This window comes from Callospermophilus lateralis, unplaced genomic scaffold (assembly GCF_048772815.1).
Source record: "Callospermophilus lateralis isolate mCalLat2 unplaced genomic scaffold, mCalLat2.hap1 Scaffold_130, whole genome shotgun sequence".
NCBI lineage: Eukaryota > Metazoa > Chordata > Mammalia > Rodentia > Sciuridae > Callospermophilus > Callospermophilus lateralis.
The window spans coordinates 893,639-921,596 of record NW_027512473.1 but is presented as its reverse complement, the minus strand read 5'-3'; the positions used below and the strand labels follow the sequence as shown (position 1 = coordinate 921,596).

General features: G+C 34.6%; 1 protein-coding gene across 1 annotated transcript; it reads right to left on the bottom strand.

Moving 5' to 3' along the window:
• Positions 1-543: 543 nt before the first annotated feature.
• LOC143388449 (uncharacterized protein C1orf141 homolog) lies at positions 544-27,958 on the bottom strand. Its single transcript, XM_076842204.2, has 9 exons — positions 27,951-27,958; positions 27,052-27,156; positions 26,159-26,166; positions 20,157-20,228; positions 8,770-8,906; positions 5,979-5,995; positions 4,056-4,108; positions 3,278-3,347; positions 544-568 (listed from the first exon to the last, which is right to left on the bottom strand). Exons 1-9 carry the CDS (start codon positions 27,956-27,958, stop codon positions 544-546), a joined length of 495 nt encoding a protein of 164 aa, XP_076698319.2.

Here is a 27,958-nt window from a genome sequence, read left to right as displayed (position 1 = left end):
ACAACTTTAACAAATCATCCAACGGTGTTACGTCACTTATTTTATGAACTTCCAGTATTTTTTTTGAAGGTTTTGAGTAGTCTTTAATAGGTGAGGCAGTGAATTTGTGTGTGTGCACCAGCTTCACTGTAGAAAGCATTCTTTCAAATTTGTGAGTTTTATCACTCTTTTTTCGAATAACAGGTTTATCAAGATAGCCCACACATTTTTTTTTTGTGAAATGGGAAAAAGTCTGTGAGATAGTATAACTTCTACTCCAAACTCTGTCTTTTGATGGCTGATCACAAGTATTCTTCACTGTTTTTTGGTCCACTCTCAAAGGTGTGGCTTGTTTATCTTTTTCAAATGTTATATGTGTAGTTCTTTGGGGTTCAGAAAAGGTAATCACTTCATTGCCAATAAAAGATTTGAGCATTGCACAGTTTCTTTCCAAAACAAAATTTGTTCTTTTATGAGGGTAAAGTTTTTCATTTTGCCAAAGATGGGCAGAAAGACCATTTTTTGAGAAAAGTGACATTTGAATATATTTTTTATCATGGAAAATTATGGGATTTGTGTCCTTTTGTTCCTGAGAATTAAAGGAAAGAATACTTAGTCATAAGTCTATGGAGGTAAAAAGCTACAAATATTTTAAATATGAAAATAAAATTTTTATATAGGATAGAACATTGGGATGGTATTTTTTAAGTTTCTATCTTCTGTAATTTAAAAGGCATACCAAAAAATGATTATGTAAAAAAAACATAAGAGACATAACTAATTGTAAACCAAAATTACAAACACCGGGTTATTCTAGTACAAATTCAAAAAATTTAAAATTATCTGATAATGGTTATATCTATTGTAAACCAATACTTAGCATAATACTTAGCATACAAAAATATGTAACATATATTTGTGGAATAAAATAGCCAAAATAATAGGTTGACTTAAAGACAGACTTTTTACCACAATAATGGTGAAATCTGTTTGTATGATGTGCAATTTTAAATTTTCCCCTCATTTCCTTTTTTAGTTTTCATATTCTCTTGTCCTAAGTAAAAAGTTTTAACTCCAAAGAAATTGGTCAAATACATATATTATCAGTATTTATTTGGCAAATGTAAGTCAATGATTGTTACTTTTTCTTTAAGGCTGTAATTAGTGAAATAAGAAATTAAATTCAAGACTGTCTCAAGAGACTAAGACAGGAAGATCATGAGTTCAGAGCCAGCCTCAGCAAAAGCAAGGTACTAAGCAACTCAGTGAGACCCTGTCTCTAAATAAGATATAAAAATAGGGCTGGGAATATGGCTCAATAGTTAAGTGTCCCTGAGTTCAATTCCTGGTCTACCCCACCCAAAAAAAGTGAAATTAAATTCATCTTTTATGAGTGCTTTTAGTATGAAAGATACATTGATGTCTATGATTACTAGAAAAACTATTTAGTTTTGTGATCACAAGATTTCCTATTTAGCCACAGTAGTGAAAGTCTCTTATATTTTTGGTCTGCCCAACACCTTAGGAAATTTCCTACCTTTCAGGTCTATGTGTCCTTAGGTGAGGCAGAAACTATCTTAGGCAGCCTTTCTGGGGCTTAAGCGCAGGCATTTGATATAGGCTCTGCCAATCAGATATACCTAGGAGAGTCTTCAGTTCAGAAAAAGGAGGCAGTATGAAAAACTGCAGACTGTGGAAACTACTCTAGTGAGGGTGGTAGAGACCATATCTAGCTTTGAGAGGCATCAAGAGCAAAGGCCTTAGAAAGTGTAATCCCTTCAGTATCAGTTGTGAACTGATCTGTACAATAGCAAGGGCCCCAGTGGAGCAGTCTAGAGCTATACTTCAATGATTTCTGACTAGATAACTTTTATGACAGGTTTTCTTTTTAGCTTTCTCTGAAGTTCATAGTATTAGTATTTATTAAATAATAGTAGATATTACCATTTGAGAAGTTTCTGTCTTTGCTGGACATTTGGATTTTTCAGTTCATCCTCAAAACACAAGGAGAGCAAGGTGTTCTTTCTTACTGAACAGTGGTCACTCAGTGGATCACTTGTGATTGGCTTCTTTTCTTTTGTACTGAAATCATTCGTTGGTGGAAGATACTTCCTTCTGAAAATGAACACAAGTTCAAGGAATGGTTTATTGGATTGATTTCAGGTTTTCAGTTCTTGTCTGCCTCTGCTTATCCCTATACAAGTCGCTGACGACATCTCCAATTCCTGTTCCATAGACTTTAAACCAGATAAGATCCAGTCTGGTTTGTAGGAGAAAACAGCAAAGCAGAGGTGGCAGCAAGACAGTCTTTTGTGGGACTTTGAGGTGGGAACGGAATGTATTATGTAGGTTGAGGAGAGCATAGAAGTAGAGAATTCTTAGCCATGCCCTTTAGTGAGAATATGAGAGAAGCTTTGCAGATTCATGTCAACATAAGGTGACTTAAGTTTTGTTAGGAGGATAAAATAAGCATAAAGAGGATTCCAGGTCTTCCTTGGTTCACTCAGGGTGTGGATAGTGATTTTAGCCTAGTCACAAGGGCTTATTATTACAGGATGGAGGTGACCTGCAGCAAAGGTTTGACAATGGTGAAGTATAGATAGCCTCGTGGAAAGAGAACCAGCCTGGAGGGCATGACAGAGACTCAGAGGGCCTTCCACACTAGTGAGAATCAAAAATGGGCCATAGCCAAGCTCAGAGAGAACACGCCATGGGTTTTATGAATCCTGGGATTGCCAATCCTGATAACAGCACAGGTACATTGGTCAGGTACATTTTTCTCATTCTCAGAATTCATTGAGCCCCTCACCTGTATACTCCTCAGATACTATCTTGGAAAGAAACAGAAGAATGAGTTAGACCTCAGGAGACTATTCATCATTGCTCTAAACAGAGTTTAAATACCTTGGGTTAATAGGACTTTTTTAAATTATGGAGGTTTAGAGGCTCCTGAGAAAGATCAGAACTTGACAGAAAAAATAAAGAAGCTACTTTTTTTCACATCCATGTTATAGAGTGATTAAATTCACCTCTCTACTACAAAAACATAACTCTGTTCCCTCTGCTCATTTTTTTTTCTGGGCTTCCTTGCCAGCTAACTTTGCTCCAAGTCTGGACGTAATGCCTATTAGCTGAATAGCCTTGGACCATTCACTGGATGGCACTATATGGAACTAAATGTTGAAAATAAGCTAGAATAAATTCATTGTGATCAATTATAAAATTAAAGGAAAAACTCATATCCTACTAGAAACATCACTGAACTGAACAGAATGTTAAAAGCTTTAAAGTGAATTACCTCTTATTTACATCATCTTCTAAGAGACCAATTGACTCCAATGGTTTTCTAGTATTTTTTCCGATTTGAGCTGAAATTATAAAAGATTTTCATAGAAGACACACATATATTATGGCATTTAGAAAATATTTGTATAAAATATTTTACAACTTAAAATAACACGAGAGCACTTGATCTGCAGTAGCTACTCGGTAAGTAAGTTCTATCTTGAGTGAACAAGATAGAACTGGGAAAGACAGATGGAGGCTTTAATGTTTAATTAAGGCAGATGGAACACACATGTGTTGATGTCCAAAGAGAGATGTCTTGCAGAAGGACACTTTCCTCAATTTTCAGACCTGGCTTGTGTGTCAAGTCATTATTAACCAGTAAGAAGCCTCATATGGTTAAACACTGTTGCTGTGGAGGGAAGTCATTTAGCAGCTATTGAACAGATCTTACCACCTGGCATGAAGGAAGTGCCCAAGGCTGAACCTTCCAAATATGCCAGATGACCACCACAGCATTTTTCTGTTTTCTCAAGTGTTCTCTGATACACATGTTGTTAGCAACATATTAAGCATTTTCCTGACCTCTGGTAGTTGATATTCTAGTGCAGTGCTTCCTAAACTTTCCACATCATGGAAAACATTCTGATGACTACTATTTTTATAGTACACTGGGATATACACTTGAGTAGACCTATGTGGCAGGCTGTCATAGGGCCAACTGAACAGCCTGAGGGCTGAAGAATCAATATTTTAACCTATACATTTTAGAACTCCCCCTACAGGATTACCCCTCTGTTCTAGCAATACAGTGGGCAGAGCATCACACTCCAGAAGACGCCACCTGAGAAGAGAAGAGAGAATATTGCTGCTGAGAAGAGAAGCTGAGAATATTTTCAACACCAACAGAAAAAATTCTATAACTTTTCATCAAAAAAGTTTCTTCCCTAGTTCTTTAATTGTGACCTTAATGGCACATGAACATTTATACAGTTTCAATTTTTTTTTCTACTTCTCATTTCTAGCATTTTTGAGGTCAGTTATTTTACATGGATTAGTTTTTGTGAACTAGGATTTTTGACTAGCATATTTTAGTTTTGTTTTGTATTCCTTATTTTTATTTTTAATTAAAAATTTTTCTCCTACTGTTTTGCTTGATTCTCTCTTTTCTTCTGCTAACAGCCAATCTCTATTTTTCTCTTTCACTCTTCCTTTAATATGGACTTCTATCTTCTGTCTTCCTCCTTCATAATCATCACATCCTATATCATTTCTGTTTTCTCTTTGTCTATTATTTGAAAATGTAAACCCTTTTGCAAACTTGCTGTTTTTATTATGGGCAATAACTGATCATATTTTTTCTGTTTATTGTGATAATAAACATTGTAGACATCATAGCAGAAACTATTTGGTTTAACACTGTAAATTATTTGCATTGGTTGTTGTTATTACTTGTCTCCCCCTAAACAGTGAGATACTGGAAAGCTTCAGAGATACTATAAGTCCACAGGGTAAAAACTCTACGGCCTCAGATCCATACTGTTATATAGGTAGACATACAAACAACATGAAAAAGCAAGCGAACAAATCACCCCAAGAAAACAAAGAAACTCCAATAACAGAATCCATTGACACCACAGTGAAAGAAATGTCAGCGTAGGAGTTTAGAATGTACTTGGTTAAACTGATCTGCAAAGTAAAGGATGATGTAAGAGAGCAAATACAGAGAGCAAAAGATCAGTTCAATAAAGAGGTAGAGAGAGTGAAAAAATAAACAGAAATCCTTGAAATGAAGGAAACAAATTAAATATTCAATAGAAATCATCACTTACAGACTAGGCAACTTGAAAGACAGAACCTCAGGCAATGAAGCAAAATATATAATCTTGAACATAGAGTTGACCACAGAGAGAAGATGTTAAGAAACAATGAAAAGAACTTCCAAGAATTATGGGATAATATGAAAAGACCAAATTTAAGATCTATCAGGATAGGTGAAGGCATAGAAATATAAACCAAAGGAATGCACAATCTTTTCAATGAAATAATACCAGAAAATTTCCCAAATCTAAAGAATAAAATAGAATATCAAATATAAGAGGCTTACAGGACCCCAAATGTGCAAAATTACAACAGACTCACATCAAAGCACAGTATAATGAGAATGCCTAGCATACAGAGTAAGTATAGAATTTTAAAGGCTGTTAAGGAAAAAAAAATATCAGATTACAGATAGGTAGAAACCATTACAGATCTCAGCTGATTTCTCAAACCAGACCCTCAAATCTAGGAGGTCCTGGAATAACATATACCATGCTCTGAAAGAAAATGGATACCAATGAAGAATCCTATATCCAGCAAAATTAAGCTTCAGATTTGAAGATGAAATAAAAACCTTCCATGATAAACAAAAATTAACAGAATTTTCAACCAGAGAGCCTGAAGTTCATAATATACTCAACAAAACACTCCATGAAGATGAAATGAGAAAAAAAAGTGAAAACCAGCAAAAGGAGGAACAATACTAAAAGAATAGTCAATCAAAGGAGAAACTAAGTCAAATTAAAAGCTAGAAATAATCAAAAATGACTGGGAATACAAATCATATCTTAATAATAACATTGAACATTAATGACCTAAGCTCATCAATCACAGACTAGCAGATTGGATTAAAAAAATAAGACCCAACAATATGCTGTCTCCAAGAGACTTACCTAATAGGCAAAGACATCTGCAGACCGAAGGTCACAGGATGGGAAAAAAACATATCACTCACATGGAGTCATTTCTTTCTCTGGATCATATTATTTCAGCTGTATTCAGACTCAGAGACAAAATCCTCCTAACTTAGAGAAGCAAGGTGTTGAAAGGAAAATTGACAACAGAAGAGACAGGAGGCTAGTTCCTAGGAACCATAAAAATAATCATAGGGAAATTTATTTATATGAACTGTGTATTTAGTGAAACCTTTACTGACTCTAAGGTGATGGTGGCAACGGGTACTCTGTCCATTTGCATGTGAGGTGTCATTTGGATTTCATTTTTTAACCTCTTTTTTTGGATAAGCAATTTAGTTTCAGGAAGAATTTAGTCAAAGAAAGGTCTCACAGCCCATGGGCCGTTTGATGGAATCATTTCGACATTGCATACATCCAAAAATGATTCCTGGGAAATAGTTTCCTGTCTCTTCTTGTTGGCAACTTTCCTTTCAATACCTTGCTTCTCTATGTTAGGAGGATTTTGCCTCTGAGTCTGAATACATTTGGAGTAATATTCATGATTCAGAGAAAAAAATGACTAGTCATGGCCATCACATTTCTCTCAAAATGCTGCCAACATAGACTTGGAATACTGTTTGACTTGCAATGAGGAAAGAAATCCCACAGGAAGGATTTCTGTCCTTCTGCAGCCTGTTGTTGACAGACCCAAGGTGAGTGTGTGCATGTAGTCTTTGTGATGATGCTGGAAGACAATTAATGGGAATGTTTTCTACTGGTTCTTTTAGTGTTGTTCCTTTGTCTCATGAAAAGGAATTGCTCACTGACATAGGAATATTCCTTTGGTTTGCTTCGTATTGTAATATGTGGCAGATTTTCTTTGTGTCTAAAATAAACCGCCCTAGAGTACTTTCAATCTAATAAACTTTCCTTCTTTTTGTGATTCATTTTGGCCAGGATAAACTTGTATTTTTTTTGTCCCCAGAAGTCTTAATTTTGAACTTCGATTTTAAAAAAAGGTTTTTAAAAATGCTTTTATACAATGATTTGAGAAATTTTTTAGACATCTGCTTCCTAAAAGAGTAGAACATCCTATCACTGCTCTTAGAGACAACAATTTTCTTCAGGGGAGAATAGAGTCTTTTCCAGCTTGAAGGAGTAAATCTTGAATGATCTTAGCTTGTGTTTTTCAAACTGTGATGTGAGTCACCCATTTATGTTTTGTGAAGTCAACTTAGTGTTGGCTAATTAGCCTTTGAAAAACATGAAAGTGAATAAAGTATAATAGAATGTCTCACATAAATCCTTAGCAATAACCATACAAAACACAGAAATATTGCAATCAAGTTCAACTAACAGAAAGAAAGAGAGATAATTTGGACTCCATAAACCTGAATCTTCTAGCATATAGCAGAATATCTAGATCTATATTTATATATCTCTATATGAGTGTAATATTAAAAGATATTTTTTTGTCAGGCTTACCGGTTACATTCATGTAATCCCAGAGATTCTGGAGGCTGAGGCAGGAGGTTAATCATAAGTTAGATGACATTCTCAGAAATTTAGCAAGACCTTGTTTCAAAATAAAAAAAATAAAAGGGCCAGGGCTGTAGCTCAGTGGTAGAGCACTTTGCTTAGCACATGTGAGGTATTGGGTTCAATATGTAAACACTACATAAAATTAAAATGAAAGTTATTTTAAAAAGATAGGCATTTCTATAAAAATAAAAATAAATTAAAAATAAAAAGAGCTGGGGTGTTGCTCAGTGATAGAGTATCCCTGGGGTCAATCTCCATTACTGAAAAAATAAAATAATTCTTTACTCTGAGTCATTTTAAAAGCTGGAAAAAAATGATTTAAGCAAATGGTTACTTGTTGGTTTAGTTATGGATACATGAGGCTATTGTAGCCAAGGAGACATAATGGAAAGTCTTCTTTGGGGGAACATTTTTTTTGTTTCATTCTTACAAAGGGATACAAAAAGCTTTTCTCTTTTTCAATGGACATTATTATCCACACAGTTATCTAGAATATTAACTTTATCAACTTTAAGAAGATCTAAGCAATTTAGTGAAACCCTGTCTCAAAATAAAAAATAAAAAGTGCTGGGCATTTGGCTCAGTGGTTAATGGCCCTGATTTCAACCCCTGTACAAAAAAACAAAAACAAAACAGAATGGTCTCTGAGCAGTGGTTCACACCTGGAGGACAATTAACGAGAATATTTTTTTACTGGTTCTTTTAGTATTGTTCCTTTCTCCTAGGAAAAGAAATTGCTGACATTTGGAATATTCTTTTGAGTTGCTTCATATGTGGCAGCCTCCCAGTGGCTCAGGAGGCTGAGACAGGAGGATGGCAAATTCAAAGCCAGACTTAGCAAAAGTGAGGCTTCGAGCAACTTGGTGACTCCCTGTATCTAAATAAAATATAAAATAGGGCTGGGGATGTGGCTCAGTAGTCAAGTGCCCCTGAGTTCAATCCCTGATACCCCCATAAAAAGAAACAAACAAAACCCAGAATGAATCAATGAATAATGAATCAAATCACATGGTAGTTAGAAGACTAGAAGGCTAGAAAGATTCCATATGTTATATGTCATACCAAGTAATCTGGACTTTATCATTTTTGTATTAGAAAGTCTTGAGATGTTCTTAAAGTCATGACATATATGGTAGTATGATCAAAGATTGATATTCTTTAGTAAAGGATTTTCTTAATGACTGTATTCTAAATTTAAATGCATTTAACTTTTGGTTATTTCAATAGTAGCATGCAATTTGTATACCTTTGAAAGTAAGTCTCTTCCCTTTGTATAAGCATTAGATTGATTGCTGGATATAGGAGAAAAGATTGAAGAATTCAATGATCTTCTACATCGTTGTCTATTCTGTGAATGTGGAATATGCAAGGGCTCTTCATTTTCTGCCTAAATATTGGGAAAATTAAAAGCTATCTTAGAAATTATTTCTTCCCATGTGTCTATTGATACATAGTTTCATTTGATTATTCATTTATTCATTCACATTCCAAGTCTCTAATTATAACAGCTATCTGGTTCTTTAAATATTTTCAAATATAATATTTTTTCAGTTTCAAAAACTCCTCTGAGATGGACATTATCACATTATCATTTTTTAGTAACTTTTATTTCCTTTGTCTTAAAACTTAGCCTTTATATTAACACAAATTTATTTCTACAAATGTAAGCAAACATCTAAAGTTCAAATACTAAAGAAAAAACACTTCTCTGCTTTAATAGAAATGTACTCTCACCACATAGAATAGGTACATCAGAAGAGTTCTGAATAGCGAAAAAACAACTAGAAAAAAAATGATCCAGCTTTTCCTGAATTAGTTTCAAAGATTAGATCATTTGTATATATTAAATTACAGATACCTTGTCAGGCATAGTGGTGCATGCCTATTATTCCAAAAATTTGTGAGGCTGAGGCATGAGAATTGCAAGTTTGAGGTCAGCCTCAGCAACTTAGTAAGGCTCTCGGTAACTTAGTGAGACCCTCTCTCAAAATTAAAAATAAAAAAGGGCTAAGGGGTATAGCTGCGTGGTAGAGGAACCCTGGGGTTAAGTCTGCAGTACCAAAAACAAAAATAAAACAACAGGTATCCAAGATAGACATATGCATATATAATACAAAGTGCATAATTTGTGATTCTCATAGATAAACTAATCAATTATTTGGGAACTACATTTTTTTTCATACTAGGCATAGAAAGTGTTTAGTTCTGATTAATATGAAATAAAAATAAGGTATATGACAGAAATTGAGGCCATAAAGAGGTCACGTTTTTATTAGATAAATATGATTATTATACACAAATTAATAGTAAATGATGTAATGGAGTAATATCATCAAGAACTAAACCAATGAATAAAATCTGTAGCTGAGAAACAGTTAAAAAGAGAGGGATATCAATAAAGGCTGGAACAGACAGAAAAGATTTATAGAAAAGGGAGAATTTAATGCTAAGATTTGAAAATGATGGCATTTCAGGAGAGGTCAACAACATAAGCCTGGATGGTTAGGAAAACAGCATATTCAGAGCAGAAGGTATTTATTATTGATTGGGTGTAAAGGTAAGTTTGAGTAGGTAAGAAGGAGGATTATGAGATGGATAGAATATATGTCTTGAAAGACAAATTAAACAACTGTATTATAAAAAAAAAATTACCAAAATTGTCTTTAGAAGTAGAAAATTTGAGCATACCAATAATTCTTAAAAGAAATGCAAAGAAATTTCAAATAATTATCTCTACAAAGTAGTTTAAAAGAACAACCAGACCTTCCAAAAACCAAGGGAATTTCTTTACCATTAGACCCACCTTATAACAAATGCTAAGGGAGTCCTACATCTGAAAGTTCCCAAATGATAAACTACCATCACTAAAAACAGACAATGGTATAAAACGCAGAGGGGTACAGAAAATACACAAATAAAAAATAGAAGTAGTGGGCAAGTATGTGTAAGGCATTGAGTTCAATCCTCAGCACCACTTAAAAATAAATAAAATAAAGTTATTGTGTCCATCTAAAACTAAAAATTTTTTTTTTTTTAAAAATAGAGGTAGTAATACCTTGTTACCACAGAAAGCCACCAAACCACAATGATAAGAGAAAATAAGGAGCAAAGGAGACACAATATAATCCAATAACAATTAATGTAATGTTGGGAGTGCGTTCTTACTTATCAATAACCACCATGAATTAAATGCATTAAATTTCCCATCAAAAGATATATACTGACTCAACTATATGCTGTCTAGAAGAAATTCACTTCACTGGGCTGGGGATGTGGCTCAAGCGGTAACGCGCTCGCCTGGCATGCATGGGGCCTGGGTTTGATCCTCAGCACCACATACAAACAAAGAAGTTGTGTCCACCAAAAACTAAAAAATAAATATTAAAAAGTTCCCTCTCTCTCTCTCTCTCTCTCTCTCTCTCTCTCTCTCTCTCTCTCTCCTCTCTCTCCTTAAAAAAACAAGAAAAGAAATTTACTTCACTGGTAAAAAGACACATATAGACTAAAATGAATGGATGGACAATGATGTTCTATACAAATGGAAACCCACAGTGATCAGGAGTAGCTATACTTTTATATCAGAAAAAAAAATTTAAGTCAAAAACCATAAAGAGAGACAAAAAAGAAAATTACATAGTGATAAACAGAGTAATTTATGAAGAGATATAACAATTACATATGCATTCAATACCAGGACATCCAAATACATGAAGCAAATACTATCAGATCTAAAGGGAAACATGGACTCCAATACAGTAAATACAGTAACAGTTTGGGACTTCAACACTTCACTTTCAAAAACAGACAGATGTAGAAAATCACAAAGAATGATCAGGGATAAAATATACAGTAGAACAAATGACTTGACAGATATCTACAGAATATCCATTCAATAGCTGCAGAATACATTCTTCTCATCACCATATGAAACATTCTCCAGGATAGATCATATGTTAGACCACAAAATAAGTCTCAATAAATTTAGGAAAATCCAAATTATCTCACCTATCTTCTCTGACCACAATAAAATAAAACCAGGAATCAACAGCAAAAGAAACTTTGGAAACTACAAATGTACAGAAATTAAATAACATGCTACTGAATGACCCAATGATCAATGAAGAAATTTAAAATGTAAATTAAAAAAAAATCTTCTTGAAACAAATGAAAATAAAAACACAACATATTAGAACTTATGGAATATATCAGAGCAGTACTAAGAAGGAAGTTTAAAGAAAAAAAAGGCTTACATCAAAAAAGTAGAGAGTCTGGGTGCTAGCTCAGTTGTAAAAACACATTATACCCCCCAAAAAATTAGTCAAAGGAAAGAATATACTAAAAATCAACAAAATTATAAGTTTATTCTTTTGAAATTCACAAATCTCAAGATAGGCTAAGGGCAAAATACTCAAATAAATACAATCAGGGATGAAAAAAGAAACTTTACAATTATATAACTTACAGAAATACAGAGGATCATAAGGACCTACTATGAGCAATGTATATAAGCAAATGGAAAGCCTTAAAGAAGTGGATAAATTCCTGGTCACATACAATGTACCAAGGCCGAGAGAAGAAATGGAAAATCTAAGCAGACAAATAATGAGTAACAGGATTGTAAGTAGTAATAAAAAGTCTTCATCCAAAAAAAAGTCCAGTACCTGATGGCTTCACTGCTGAATTCTACCAAACATTTAAATGTTTGGAGAGGGAACTCCTCCAAATTCATTCTATGAGTGTGGCATTATCTTGACACCAAAACAAGACAAAGACATAACAACAAAAGGAAACTACAGGTCATTAGCTCTCATAAACATGGATGTAAAAGTCCTCAACAAAATACTAGCAAACTGGATTTAATAGCATTTTTAAAAAGACTGTATACCATAAACAAATGGAATTTATCTCAGGCATGCAAAGACAGTTCAACATAGTCAAATCAATAAACATGATTCATCTCATTGATAGAATGAAGGGCAAAAATCAAATGATCATTTCAGTAGATGAAGAAGAAGCTTTTGGTAAAATGCAACATTTATTTATTTATTTAATATTTATGTTTTAGAAGTAGTTGGACACAATACTTTATTTATTTTTTTATGTGGTGCTGAGGATCGAACCCAGGGCCTTGCACATGCTAAATGAGCATTTTACCGCTGAGCCACAAACTCAGCTCCACCCCCAACATCTTTTTATGATCGAGTTCAACAGCATGTACAGCCAGAGGAATGAGAAGTTATGGTCCACTTGTGTACAATGTGTCAAAATGCATTTCTACTGTCATGTATAACTAATTAGAACAAATTAAAAATTAAAAAGACTTTCAACAAGTTAGATATAGGGAAAAATGTACCCCAATGCAATAAAGTCCATATAAATGACAAACCCACAGCTAACATCATACTCAATAGGGAAAACTTGGAAGTTTTTCTCCTGAGATCTGGAATAAATCTAGGATACCCACTTTCATCACTCTCACTCAATATAGTGCTGGAATCCTCATGAGAGCTATCAGGCAATAAAGAAATAAAGAAGGAAGTCAAATTGTTCCCATATGCAGATGGCATGTACTTATGTACAGAAAAACCTAAAGATGTAACCAAAAAATTGTTAGAACCAATAAATTCAGTAAAGGGGTAGGATAAAAATTCAATTTATAAAAACTAGTAATGTTTCTATATAAATCATTAATGAACCAGCTGAAAAAGAAATCAAGAAAGCAATTCCATTTACAGTCACTACAAAAAAAAAAAAAAAAAACAACTTAAAATGAAATACCTTGGAATAAATTTAACCAAGAGGATAAAGAAATTGAAAAACATCCATACACACAAATAGAAAGACATCCCATGTTTATGAAGTGGAAGACCTAATATTGTTAAAATGTCCATTCTAGTGAAAGCAATCTACAAACTCGATGCTATCCCTATCCCAATTCTGATGGCATTCTTCACAGAAAGAAAAAAACAATGGAAAACTTTTATGGAGTAACAAAAGATCCCAAATAACCAAGGCAACCCTGAGCAAAAAGAACAAAGCTGGAGGTATCACAACACCTGACTTCAAAACATATTACAAAGTTATTGTCATCAAATCCTATTGGCATTGTACTGGTGAAAAAACAAACACACCAACCAAGAACCCAGAAATAAAACCAAAAATTGATAGTCAAGTGAGTCCAACAAAGGTGCCAAGAACATATGTTGGAAAAAAGACTCCAATAAATGGTGCTGGGGAAACAGAATATCCATGTGCAGAAGAATGAAACTAAACCCCAACTTTTCACCATATACAACTATCAACTCAAAATGGATAAAAGACCTAGATGTAAGACGTGAAACTACTAAAAGAAAATGCAGGAAAAACATGTTAGGCTATTGATAGGGGCAAAGATTTTTTGGATAAGACCTGAAAAGCACAGGCAGCAAAAATTAAAAATAGACAAATGGTGCCATATAAACTAAAATGCTTATGTATAGCAAAGAAAGCAATCAGCAGAATGAGGAGACAGATTATAAGATGAGAGATAATATTTGCAAACTTGTCATCTGAAAAAGAATTAATATTCAGAATACATAAGGAACTCAAATAACTCAATAGCAAATGGACATGTAAAAGGTTCTCCACAAGTCAGGGAAATGCAAATTGAAACCACCTTGAGATATCATTGGTTATCATTAAAAAAACAAGAAAATTCTGATAAAGATGCAGAGAAAGGGGAACTCTTGGATACTCTCAGTTGGAATGCAAATTACTATAGCCATATGTAAAACAGCATGGTTTCCTCAAAAAACTAATAGAACTACCACATGATTCAACAATCCCACTATTGGTTATATATATATATATATATATATATTTTAAATCAGGAAGCTGAAGAGATTTCTGCACTCTCATGTTTATCATTGGACTACTCAGAATAGGCAAGATATGGAATTAACTGAGATGTTCACTGATGGATGAATGCATAAAGAAAATGTGGTCTAGATATACAATGGAATATTATTCAGCCATAGAAAAGAATGAAAACCCTTCCTTTGTGGCAACATAGATGGAACTGAAGGATATCAATGTTAAGTAAAATAAGCCAGACACAGAAGACAAACACTACATGTTATCACTTGTATGTGGAAGTTAAAAAAGTGGGTCTCACAAAAGTAGAGAGTATAATATTGTCCACGAGAGGCTGAGAAGGGGAAGGGAAGGGAAGACAGAGAAAGGCTGGTAAAACAGGTAATAAAAGAAATTCAGTTAGTGCTCAGTAGTATAGCACTTGCCTAGCATGCCCAAAGCCCTGGGTTCAATCCTCAGTACCCAAACCCAAATACAGTTAGATAGGAAGATTAAGTTCTAATGTTCTATAGCACAGTTGGGTGACTATAGCTAATAATAATTTGTAAGACATTTCAAAATACCTAGAAGAGAGGATTTTGAATGTTTTCAACACAAAGAAACAATAAATGTTTGAGGCATAGGATATGCTATACCCTGATTTAATATTACACCTTATATATGTGCATCAAAATCACACACTGTAATCAATAAACTTGTAGTTATATATGCCAATTAAAAATTAGAAAATTACCAGACCCAATATATATTTCAATAAAAATTAAAGAAGAAACCATTGAGGAACCAAGGCCTTAGGGAATCAGCATGCATATGGATTAGGGGAACGGGTGAAAGTGTAAACTTTAAAGGGGTGAGTGCTTCTGAGTTAATACTACATTGGACCATGCTGTTTATAGCCACACCCTACTGAGACCTCTTTACAATTATGGCAAAGCAATAAAAAAGAACAGTCTATAATAAAAGGAAAGCAGGGAGGTATGCATTTTGGAAAGGGAGGGGACAGAGGGACTTAGGGGTGGATCAGGCAGATATCAGTATATGAGAGATTTCTCACAGACAGATAATTGAAACTTCAAGTAAGAATAGCAGTAGAGTCAATAAAAAAAAAGGTATGCTGTTTTCCTGATGAGATCTGGAGCAACTCCAGGCTTAGAGGTGGCAGATATTAAGGGTGAGAATGAGAAAAAAAGTTATAAAGAGACAAATTAACTAAAATGCTGTCTATAAATTTCTGAGCCATTTGCTCCTTCCACCATTTTTCAGTTGCCCTATCCTACATGCAAAGTTACAGGAAATTACATTTAATTAATCCCAGGCTAAAATAAAGAACACCCTTCTTTAAACTTCCTGCTAGTGTAGATTTTAGACCCCAACAGCCAGCTCTTCATGTTGGCTTCTGAATGGAGGGCTACCAGACAAACCACCCGTTCTCTACCATCTTAGCCTAAAGTAAAGAAAGGCCATTGAGAACTCTCATATACTAGGAAGAGTTAACTTTTCAACCCTGGGGAGAGGATTACATATAAAATTGATGGCAGCTTCCTAGAAAACTTAAACCTATTTGCATCTTTTTTTTTTTTTTAGTACCAGGGATTGAACCCAGGAGTGCTTAATCACTGAATCCCATCCCCAGCTCCCTTTTTATATTTTTTTAGAGACAGGGTCTTGCTGAGTTGCTTAGGGCCTCACTAAGTTTCTGAGGGTGGCTTTGAACTTGAGATCCTCCCACCTCAGCCTCCTGAGCTGCTGGGATTATAGGCATGCACCACCACGCCCAGCTGCTTATGAACAAATCAACAGTGTCTCAGTCTGGGCTGATATAATAAAATGCCTTAAATGGGGTAATTTCTAAATAATAGAAATTTTGATTCTCAATATCAGAGGCTGGCAAGTCTAAGATCAAGTTGCTAGGAGATCTGGTGTCTGATACAGACCTGCTTTCTGATCCATCCACAGATTTTTGCTTCCTTGCTATGTCCTCATGGGACGGGGAGAACAAACTGCTCCCTCACACCTCTTTAAATAAATCCCCTAATCCCATTTATGATGACTGTAAAAATCCTGTTCTTAATACCATCTCATTCAAAGTTTCAACATGTGAATTTTGAGGGGATACATTCAGACATAACAAACAAGTCTGACAAAAATCAGAAACTTCAAAGATATATATGATGAATGAAAACCCCTGAAACTGGAGGAAATATGTAGTTAAAAATAAAACAGAAGGAGACCCTCACTGTTATACAAAATACATGTATGAAGATGTGAGGAGAAAAAAAAAAAGAATAGTGTTATCCTAGATTAGGTAGAGAGAAATGATGGGAGGGGAGGGGAGGGATTGGGGAGGTAAGAAGGATAGTAGAATGAAACAGACATTATTATTACTGTGTGTATATATGTGAATGCGTGACCAATGTGATTCTTCAACCTGTATACTCAGAAAAATAAGATATTATATCCCATCTGATTCAAATGTATGATATGTCACCGTCATTGTACTGTCATGTGTAACTAATTAAAACAAATTTTAAAATCATTAAAAAAACAGGTAAGAATTTAAGAAAATGAACTTCAATATCTTTAAAAATTTTTTGAGAACAAATGTTGACAAGATTCTCCAGGGGCAAAACAATTACCAAGAATATGAAAGAAATATTGGAAATTTAAAATATGATTGCTGAACAAAAATTCAGTAAGAAGATTTGAAGGAAAAGCTGAGGAAAATTCCCATATTAATGGACAAATTTTCAAAAACATAAAAAATAAAACTGGGAGTTGTGATGCACACCTGTAATCCCAGTGACCCAGGAGGCTGAGGTAGGAGGATTGCAAGTGAGAGAACAGCCTCAGGCAATTTTGTTTGATCGTATCTCAAAATAAAAAATAAAAAGGAATGGAGATATGTCTCAGTGGCAAAGCACCTCTGAATTTAATTCCCACTACTACTTCATGGAAAAAAACAAAAAAACAATAAAACAATACAGTATCAATGCAAGAAGACTAATGTCAGATCATCAGAGAACAGAGAAAATAGAGGGGAGGAAACTGCAATAATAGAAAGAAATAGCAGGGGGGGCATTAAGTAAAGACATTTGGCTTTAAAGCAGAGTCTACTAAGAATTTAACAGAATAAATTGAAATAAAATTTCCATACCTAGGCACATCCTGAAGACATTTCAGAGCAATGTTATTAACAAAAAGGTCCTACAGTTTGTTTTTTTTAAAATTGATACAAAGATTGAGAACTTCTCATAACAACATTAAATTACTCAGCTCAGTGGAACGTTGTCTTTGAAATGTTGCAAAAAAAATGATTTTGAATCTCTAATTCTACTCAGCCAAATTACGAATCAAGTATGTGTGAAAAAAAAAAAGATGCTCAGCTATTCATGTGCCACTTCCAGGGAAGATTTTTGACAATGTATTCTAGAAAAATAAAAACAAAGCCCAACATGAAATAAAAAGACATAGGATGCTAGAATCTGGGAAATAAACCAGGAGTGGAATGAGCCTGGTGACAGTGACAGAGGAGGCTTAAGAGAAATGGGTCAGGTTTAGAATGAGAAGTCACCAGTCACCAAGAACAGTTCCTCCAAGAAGACTGGAGTGGGTGCCACTCAGTGGAGAGGATGAGTAAGACACTTGATGGTATCCACACTCGATAAGAAAGTGGCAGGCTTCTTTTCTGGAGGCTGAATGTCTTAGTGGTCAAGAGCAGGAATTGAACTGCTGGGTTCTCCTGATTCTGTTCGATATTTGAGCTCAGGGATGTTGCTTGTACACCTCTGCTCATTTATAAGCAGGGATAATAGTACTTGATTTGGTTGTTGAGGGTGTGAGTTTTATTTCAATATAATTGGCACACACCTAAGTACCATTGGTATTTTCCATTGATATCACCATTCTCCACAAGAAAAAGAGAAGTGAGCAGAAATTTCAGCAATAGAAAATACAAAGGTGAACAACACAGGTGTGGTCCAAATAAGAGGGAAACTAAAACACTCCACTGAGTAATGAATGGAGACTAAGAGAGTCTCTTGTTTTGTCTTGTACCCACTGAAAGGAAAGGTTATCCTAACACAGCGTTACTTGGTTCTAAGATAAATGATTATTTAAAGGGTCATAACAATAGACATGCTGTTGACAGCATTTTGACTTTTAGAATTAACCTACTTATTGCAAAGTGAAATGTAATCCTTGACCTAAAAAAAGCAAAAATATTACTTAATATTCTTGATCTGAGGAATGGGGTGTGGAGGAGAGTGTGAGGGAAGGATAGGACTGCTACAATCTTTATCTTATATGGGGGGAATCAGGAGCTAGTGATTATAGAAGATAAAAAAGAAAAAAAACAGATATATTTCAAGTTAGAAAAGTTAACAATAGAACCAGCAAAAAAAGTAACTATCAAATATGCAGAAGGGACACAAGTGGTGAAATAGGAAGTAGTGTAAATAAGTTAATTCATAATCTTTGTATTGATTATTCAGTAGCTATGTTTAAAGGTGATAATTAAAAAAAGCAGTAGAAACTTATTTTTTATAAATGTGGAACTAATCATAAGAAATAAAGCCCATAAAGATTAATCATGTCTGCCTCTGACAGAGGAAATGAGAGAGAAGCAAGGATGGAGAGGCTGTGTGGTCTTCTTAGCCTTTCTGTACAATTTAATTTTTAACATTGTATGTATGGACTTTTTATTTCTTAATGAATATGTTACATGTTCTGTATAAGATGCTAGCAAATTTATTACAATGAGCACACTGATTTGTGATGTGATCATATAAATTTTGATCATATAAATTTTAATTAATCATGAACCTAAATAACCTAAGTAGATGAGGATAAAACTGATCATTTGGATGGTGGACACTGCTAGTGTTTTTTTTTTTTAATTATAAATATAGGAGTATGTGACAAAATATAATGGTTATTAATTATGGTTACTGGGTATGTCTATCTTCATATTTCTTTCTCCATATCAGCAATCATCAGAGTTAATAATAAATAAATAAATACCTCAAACACTTTTTTAAGTAATTTTTCCCTTATTGATTCTCTGGATTAATTTCTTTCTCTAGTCCCCTAGATACAACCTGGTGAATAATGCCCCAGGGCATCTCAACACCCAAGGCTAGCTAGTTACTTTTCAGTGTGGCCATGAAACCCTCACTCAATGATTATCAAGAATTAATATTCTAGTTACTTGGGAGGCTGAAGCAGCAGTATCACAATTCCGAGGCCAGCATCAGGAACAAAGAGAGGCCATAAGAAACTTAGCGTGTCCATGTCTCAAAATAAAAAAAAACTGAAAACATAAATAGAAAAACTGGGAATGTAGCTGAGTGGTATAGCTGGGTTCAATCCCCAGTGCCAAACACAAACAAACAAAACCTCAAACTAACAAAAAAAGAGTCAATAGTGTTGATTCTAAACCAATTTATGGTAGTGGTTATTATAATTATATAATTTTATTTAAGTTGAGCATGCTCAAAAACATGATCTTGGCTACACATTAAAAGATTAGCAAACAGATATAAAATTTTAATATTACAAATTTAAATAAAATGTATGCATGTAGATGTTTTAAGAAATTAAGTATTTTCTTTTCTGTTGTTCCCACACATAAAGTTTTATATAATATCAGAGATAAAATTAATTTATATCCTTATGCTTTTGAATTCTAAAATTCATTTGATTCCAGAATCTAAAGAAGCATATATATGATTATTAGGGCTAGTTCAAATTTCTATTACTTAGCAGTAAGTATACAAATTATACCTACATCCGTTGTATTCTTAAGATAATGAAGGAATTTAACAGATCTTGGTTTTAGATTTTCTTGTACTGGTTCTAAAGAAATCCAAACACAAATGACATTTTCATGCTTATCTTCTTGGAAAAAGTGAATTTTTAAATAAAATAGAATTATATGTGCTATTCAAAAGAATCCTTTGGTTAATTCTTTTGAAAAGAAAAGTATTACCCCTCAACCTACCCTTTTCTGCTCCCAATTATGAGTTTTATTAATCTAGTTTCTTGTTATTTTTGTCACAGTACTGGGCATTGTACCTAAGACCTCACACATGTTGGATAAGCGTGCCACCTCATAAGCTTTATCACCAGTCCTGGATTTTCTAAAAGCAAGCATAGTGTAAAAGTGAAGCATACAGACTTTGAATTTAACCACACTACATCCAAATCACACCAATTTTGTGAGTTCTACCACCTTAGAAAAGTTACTTAACCTCTCTGAGTGTTACCTTCCTCAGCTGTTCAATGATGGTCTGAGGATTCAATGAGATGATAGATATAACATTATGGAGTCTGATATCCATTAAATTAAGAGCTATTTATTGATCAGCTGCCCTATGCCAGGTGCTGGTGCTGGATCTTGGAATTGTGTTCTTACCCAGTGATGCACACAATTTTAGTGGGTAACAGAAAATAAATATGCAAAAAACCAAAGGATGAAATAATTATAAATTGAAAGACATGCTGTGACAACAATAAACACATTTTGGTGAACAAGAATGATAGAGGGATAGACGAGAGAGTTTCTCCTAGAAGATGCTATCTACTGACGTTAGCAAATGAGGAGTAGCTGTGGAGCTACAGAGCAAGAGTACACATGAAAATCAAAGAAAGATCAATAAAGAAAAGGAAAGGGACCAGGGGGAGGGAAGAGGGGAAATACTGGGGAATTATATTGATCAAATTATACTGCTACATTGTGGGCATGTATGAGTATGTAACAACAAATCCCACCATTACGTACAACTCTAAGGCACCAATAAAAAATTATATATATAATATACATGATAAAAAAGAGTGAATGTGTCTGGGCAGAGAGGAGCAGGAAAGTCACTTCTTTGTGACAACCTGGCAGTTATATGGAAAGGAGGCCGGAATGTGTAGTGGGGTAAAAGGCAGGGAGTCAGGGGGAGAAATTGAATGCATAGGTGAAGGTCACAAGACTCGGTAAGGTCACAAGACTCTTTATTTTATAAAGAGAACAGACTCCATCCAAAAGGCAGTGAGAAGCCATGGAAAAGGCTTTAACAGGCGATCGTCAACAGACTTTAAAAAGATCACTCTGGTTTTAGAAAAGAAAATATATTAGAAATTTCTATTACCATTACAGAGGGTCAGCCAATTAGTACTAGCACCCTTGTTGAAGGCAACTGAAAAATTTGGATGAGATATTTTTTAAAAAATCTAAAGAGCATGAAAGAGCTAAAAGGTATAAGGGAACGTCTGGTTCTAAATCTAGAAGAAAGTAAGAATTCAGATATATAAGCCCAGCAGGGAAAGCCCTTTCTGCACTGAAGGTATTTGTGATAAGAAACTCAGGTCTTGAAAGGCACATGAATTGAGATCAAAACCCCACCAAAGCCCTGAAATGGAATATTTGATTTATTCTTCTGTTTGTCACCTCTCCCCAAAACGTCACATGCATTTGTTTCACCTGGGATCCCAGAGGGTTACAACCTTAATTCAGAACAGACAAGCTTGCTGATAGAGTTGAAGCTAGTACTTCTGCCATCTGTGTGTTTCAGGGAAATTAAAACCTTGCATGTGTATTATGATAAGTATTCATAAGTATTGCCTCTAGATACCTTGCAAAAATAGTAAAAAAATCTTCTCTGCAATAAGATATCATCATCCTAATTCTTAATTTTTCCTGTATATAATTTTCTAAATAGTGATCAACACACATTCAAAGATAATAATGCAAACAGGAAAATATAATATTTTAAGAGTGAACCATCAGAAATAATAGGGAATGATGAAACAGACCATTGATGATTGCAGTTTCCAGGCAGGGAGCAAGAGATCAGAATGTCTACTATGTTTAACAAAGTAAGAGACAACCCTGAAATAGACATAAAAATAAATTTAAAAACCATAAATGTAACATAGCAGATGTGAAAAAGATACATTCCTATTTTTTCTTCTAACATATTTTAAAATTTTATATACCTTTTCACCTTAAATAATAGATCTGGTTCAGTAACAGATAAAAATGGAAACATAGAATATAGGTCTGAAGAAAGAATTAGGAACTCATTAAAGAAAGATAAAAAAGAGGAAAAATGCAGACAGAAGAGGATAAAAATCTAATATATATCTTATCACTATTTTAGAAGGAGAGGATAAGAATAAAGCATCAAACATGATTTTTGGAGAAATATGGATGAGGATTTTCCAGAACTGGTGAATGAAAACATCACACATATTTACAAAGTTCAGTGACCCTTAGGCAATATAAATAGAGACAAATCGATCCCTGGACATATCATAGTCAAAACACATAAAAGCAAGAAAAGATAAAACCTTACAAGCAGTCAAAAGAGAAATGGCAAGTAGGCTGACTTACCAATGACAGAAATGGAAGTCAGAAGGTACTAGGAAATTTGCAACGTGCGGAAAAGAAAACAACTTTCAACGTAGAAGTCTGCACTCAAGAAAATATTCTTCCAGAATGAAAGTGAGATAAAGACTTGTTGGAAAAACAAAAATTGAGAGTGCTTACCACGAGATGATGGTAAAATTCCAAAGGAGAAATTTAAGACAAAAAAGAATGCCAGATGTAGACAGAAAAGTAAAAATTTAAGTGAACAAAGACTGAAATAATAATAATTACAATGTCTTATGGGCTTAAAATATAGAATATTAAAATATACAACAGTAAGAGCAGAAAAGTTAGGAAAGGAATAAAATAATTTGCATTCAGACAATGGAATACAAAACCAAACTATGAAAACATACGAAGAAAACTTAAATGCATTTTACTGATTAAAAAAAGTTTATCTTAAAAGGTTGCACACTGTATAATTCCAACCATGTGATATACTAGAAAAAGGGGAACCTGTCAAGATAAGTGATTAGAGGGATTTGGGGTGAGGGTTGGGAGGGATGTATAGGCAGAATGCCAAGGAGTTTAGGGCAGTGAATTTCTCAGCATGATGAATGGTGAATAATGTCATTATATGTTTGTCCAAACCCATAGAATGTTTAATACCAACAGTGAACCCTAAAGTTTAATGAAGATGAGGGGGATAGTGCTGTGCCACACTACACACAAGTGAGAGCAAATTTAATCCTCTACTGAACCATATTGTTAATAGGGGAGGGTAAGTTGGAGAGAGGCAGGAAGTATATAGGAACTCTGTGTTTCCCACTCAGTTTCACTGTGAACCCAAACCTGCTCTAAAAAATAAGGTCCATTTAACAAAAATTTAATGGAAACAAACAAAAAAAAAACTACATGAAAATTACCTTCTTATCCTTATCCAAGAGTGTTAGGAAGAGAACAGCCTTCTTAATAACAGGCTGAGATAACTGGCTATCCACAGAAAAAAATCAATCAGACCCCTAAATAATCAGAACAATAACAAAAAAAAATCTCAAAAATCTGGTAGGAGAATGAATTGGTACAAACACTTTGGAAAGTTTGCTCTTATTTTTTATAGTTAAAGACAAGTATACCCAGTAATATGCTCTTGAGAAACAGTAGAATACATAAATATGAATGTTCATTTTAGCATTGTAATGGCTGAAAATTGAGAACCCCAAATTCAACAGTAGATGGATAAATTGTGAAATATCCACACAACAGAATATTCTACAGCAACGAAAATAAATGAATGTCACCTAATCCCAGCCACTCAGGAGGCTGAGGAAAGAGAATCTCAAGTTTAAGGCCAGCCTCCACAATGTAGCATGACCCTGTCTCAGGATAAAATATAAAAAGACTGAGGATATAGATCAGTGGTAGAACACCCATGGGTTCAATCTCCAGCACCACAAAAAAAAAAAAAAAAAAAAACAGAACCCAAACTACAACAATACAAATGACCTTATGAATACAAGGCTAAGAAAAAGAAAATATAAATAAAACATATAGTATGATAACACTTATATATAGTTTTTTTTTTTAAATCAGAAATATACAGAGAGTAAGAATATAAAGAAAATGAAGGAAGTGATTTCCTAAGAAGTTAAGGTAATGGTAACCTTTAGGAAAAAGCGAGGGAGAAATTATCTGGAAAAGGTCAAGATCTTGGGAATATTCTATTCCCTGATCTGTTTTCTTGTTATGTAGGTGTTGGATTTTTACAATGGCTGTTATATTTTACATTTTGATATTATATGTACTTTTTGGTCTGTTATTTCTTAATTTATAATGGTTTAACAAGAAAGAAGGAAACTGATTAGAAAAAAGGGCAAGAATGAAGGAAGTACCAGTTGGCAAACTCTTGTGGTTGTATTCACGGTGACTTGGATTACTATGGCTTAGATTACTATGGCGGTAGCAGAAGTAATGAAAAGAGATGAATTCAAGATAAGTCAGAATGGAAAGGACTGGACTTGGGCCGTGAGAGAAAGGGGAATCACAGGTGACTTCTGTTCCAGGCCTGAGGATGCTGGAGGAAGAGGTGGGGAGAAAAGGTTAAGAGTAATGATTGGGATATGGAATTGTGTGTCTTGTTCTAGGCATTAAGTTTAAGATGCCTACAAAATGCTGGGAGCCATCAGCCAAGTAGGTATGACAAATTCCTTGCCAGCTTACTCCCATGCTGTCTAGTGGAAGGACTTCTGAAAGGTGACCTTGCTCAAGGACCAGGGCAGGATCCGTGTTTAGGGTGTTCCCCCTTTAGAATAGGGTGGTTTAGCATAATAGGAGATTAGGGTGTTCCCCCTTTAGAATAGGGCAGTTTAGCATAATAGGAGATTAGGGTGTTCCCCCTTTAGAATAGGGCGTATCCTGCTGCTGAGTTCCTCTTGAGTGCTTAGGGTCAGACAGTATATTTTGGGAGACAGAAGCCCATGCAGGTGGATTTGGGAGAGAGTGGATTTGGGCAGAGAACGTGGATTCCCCCAGAGCGTGTTTGTAGACGGCCGGTGTGAGTTCGGGAATAAAGAATTGCTGTTTGAATCTACAAGCTGTGTGGAGACTCGTGATTTGTGCCCAGCCAGAGACTGCGGCAACAAAAGGTTTATCTAGAGGTATCATTTATGTTGTTCAATATAGGCATGACATTAACGAAGTATTTAATAGCATCTCTATGCTATTTTAAAATGTTAAGACTGGTTATGATCACCTGAAGGAAAATGTAGAAACAGAGGCAGGCTCAGGACTAGCTCTGATTAGATGCAAGTACATAACATAAGAGGGAAATTTAAAAAAAAAATGGAAACATTTTGAGATAGCAAGAAACAGACGTGGGTCCCAAAAGCTCCAAGATGAAAGTGAAGGAAGAGGGAGCCATCAACCAACTATATCAGTATGGAGAGGTGGAAGAAAATGGGAACAAAGAGATATCTTTGGGATTTAGCAACGTGGAGAGATCATGGGTAATCTTGAGTTTCAGAAGGGTGAAGGCAGGAAACTGGATTGAAATAGGTTGAAGTTTAAACAGGAATTGAGCAAGGAGCCCAGTGCGGTGGTGCAAGCTTGTCGTCTCAGCTATACAGAAGGCTGGGGCAGGAGGATGCAAGTTAGAGGCCAGCTTGGGCAATTTAGCGAGACCACTGTCTCAAACATATAAAACAAAAAGGTGTCATGGATGCCATAGTGCATGCCTGTAATCCCAACGACTTGGGAATCAAAGGCAGGAGGATTGTAAATTCAGAGTTAGACCCTAAGTGACTTAGTAAGACTCTGTCTCAAAATTTTAAAAGTTTTTAAAAAGGGCTCAGAGATTAAGCACCCTGGATTCAATCCCAGATACCAAAAAACACAAAGCAAAACAAACAAATCTGGAGATGAAGTCCACTGGTAGAGCTCCTGCCTAGTATGGATGAGGGCCTGGGTTCAGTCCCCAATAGCAAACAAAACAACAAAACAAAACAAAACAAATGAACAACAAAACAACAATAAAAAACAGGAAATAAAGGCAGCGAGTATCAACAAATCTTTTATATTTCGATTATAAAATATAATACAGAAATGAGGCAATGTGGGCAAAGTGGAGACAAGGGGCCTTAGTCAAGGAGACTGAGGACAATGATGTCAGTGAATGGCTGTTTGATAATGGCAAAGAAAGTAAACCAAAGGCAACAGCACAGATTCAAATTCTCTGAGGGTCTGTACTGCTGGTTCGTAGTTCACTGATTCCCCAAATTTCTAATCCTGAAAGTAAGTTTCCATTAAGCAAGTTGTCTCTTATTAGGCAAAAGTGATTATTTTAAGTTAAGCAAGTTGATTTTTATTTAACCATAACAAGAAAACTCCTAAGGTTACACTGAAAGGAAATTCAGGTGTCTGCTGTCCTCGTAGAAGAAAGAAATACTAAAGATAGACATAAAAAATATATTCATGAATTATGAATTGTATAAATTGTCCATTGTGATATTTAACATCTCTTCATTAAATTCTATATTGCTCATACCCTTCTTTCAACAGAGACATTAAATTATCAAGAACTTTGAAGACATACAATAATATATAGTAAATATTTAAAGCACCCATTAGCAAATCAAAGGAGAAAGAAGCATGTTTTATAAAACATTACCTTTGACTTATTTTCTTTTTTTAATATTTATTTTTTAGTTTTAGGTGGACACAATATCTTTGTTTTATTTTTATGTGGTGCTGAGGATTAAACCCAGTGCCTCACAAGTGCTAGAAGAGCACTCTACCACTTGAGCCCCAGCTCCAGCCCTTGACTTACTTTCTTGATTTTTTATGTTTGTTGGAACAAATTGTGATCTTAAATTTAACTTTTCAAAATCACTCTTTCTGGGTTCAGATTCAATTTTGAAATAGACACATCTGAAAGACATAAAAAACAAATTTAAATTAAAAGAATCAGAAAATTTACAAAATGAATCTAAAAAACAAATTTGGAAAATATATGAAGTCCCAGTTATATAAATTTAGATATTAAACTAATACAATTATAATAAAAAATATAAAAGATTGAGCAGGAGCTGAAAATACTAATGTTAATCATTTGAAACAGAGGGAACAAGAACCCCACTGTTGTGATAGGATTAAGGGCAGTCCAAGGACAATCACTCTCCACAAGCTAACTAACCTTTTCAGAAAACTATGCTGCATGAGAAATTGAGGGCATTGCAGATCTGAATTATCATGGTGGGATACAGAGTTAGGGAGAGTCCACATACCAGAATGGTCAACCAGATAGGATCACAGCATTTATGTACTGTAGACAGAATGTCCCTCCTCTAAATTTAACTGGTCTGTTCCTTTAAATTTTTGTATTTTATTTTAAGTGCTTATTTAATATCACTGGGAAATACTTCTATAATTGTGTGGTGCTCTAGTGAGAATGGGCATCATCCTGTCTCTACCTGAGATGGGAATGGGTCAAGTGTCCCACCCTGAGAATGATGCTGGCTCTACAAACATCTCTCAACTTACAAGAGGGTTATGTCCTAATAAATTCATAGTGAAATGAAAATACTGTAAGTAAAAAATGCATTCAAGGCCTTGGTGATGGGTAGAAGCTGGAAGATTTTCAAAATGTATGCTGGAAAACTGCTGATGTTGCCATGAAGGGCCTCACCCTTTTTAACTGAGCTGGTGACAGCACTGTATCCCACCTGTCCAT

Bases quoted from the DNA above. Each gene is read 5' to 3' on its own strand.
- LOC143388449 (XM_076842204.2), bottom strand. The intron at 8,907-20,156 runs GTATAATTTGTA...ATATTTAGGCAG, and splicing joins TAAGAATACAACGGATGTAG to AAAATGAAGAGCCCTTGCAT. The intron at 569-3,277 runs GTAATTCACTTT...TTTAATTCTCAG, and splicing joins GAAGATGATGTAAATAAGAG to GAACAAAAGGACACAAATCC.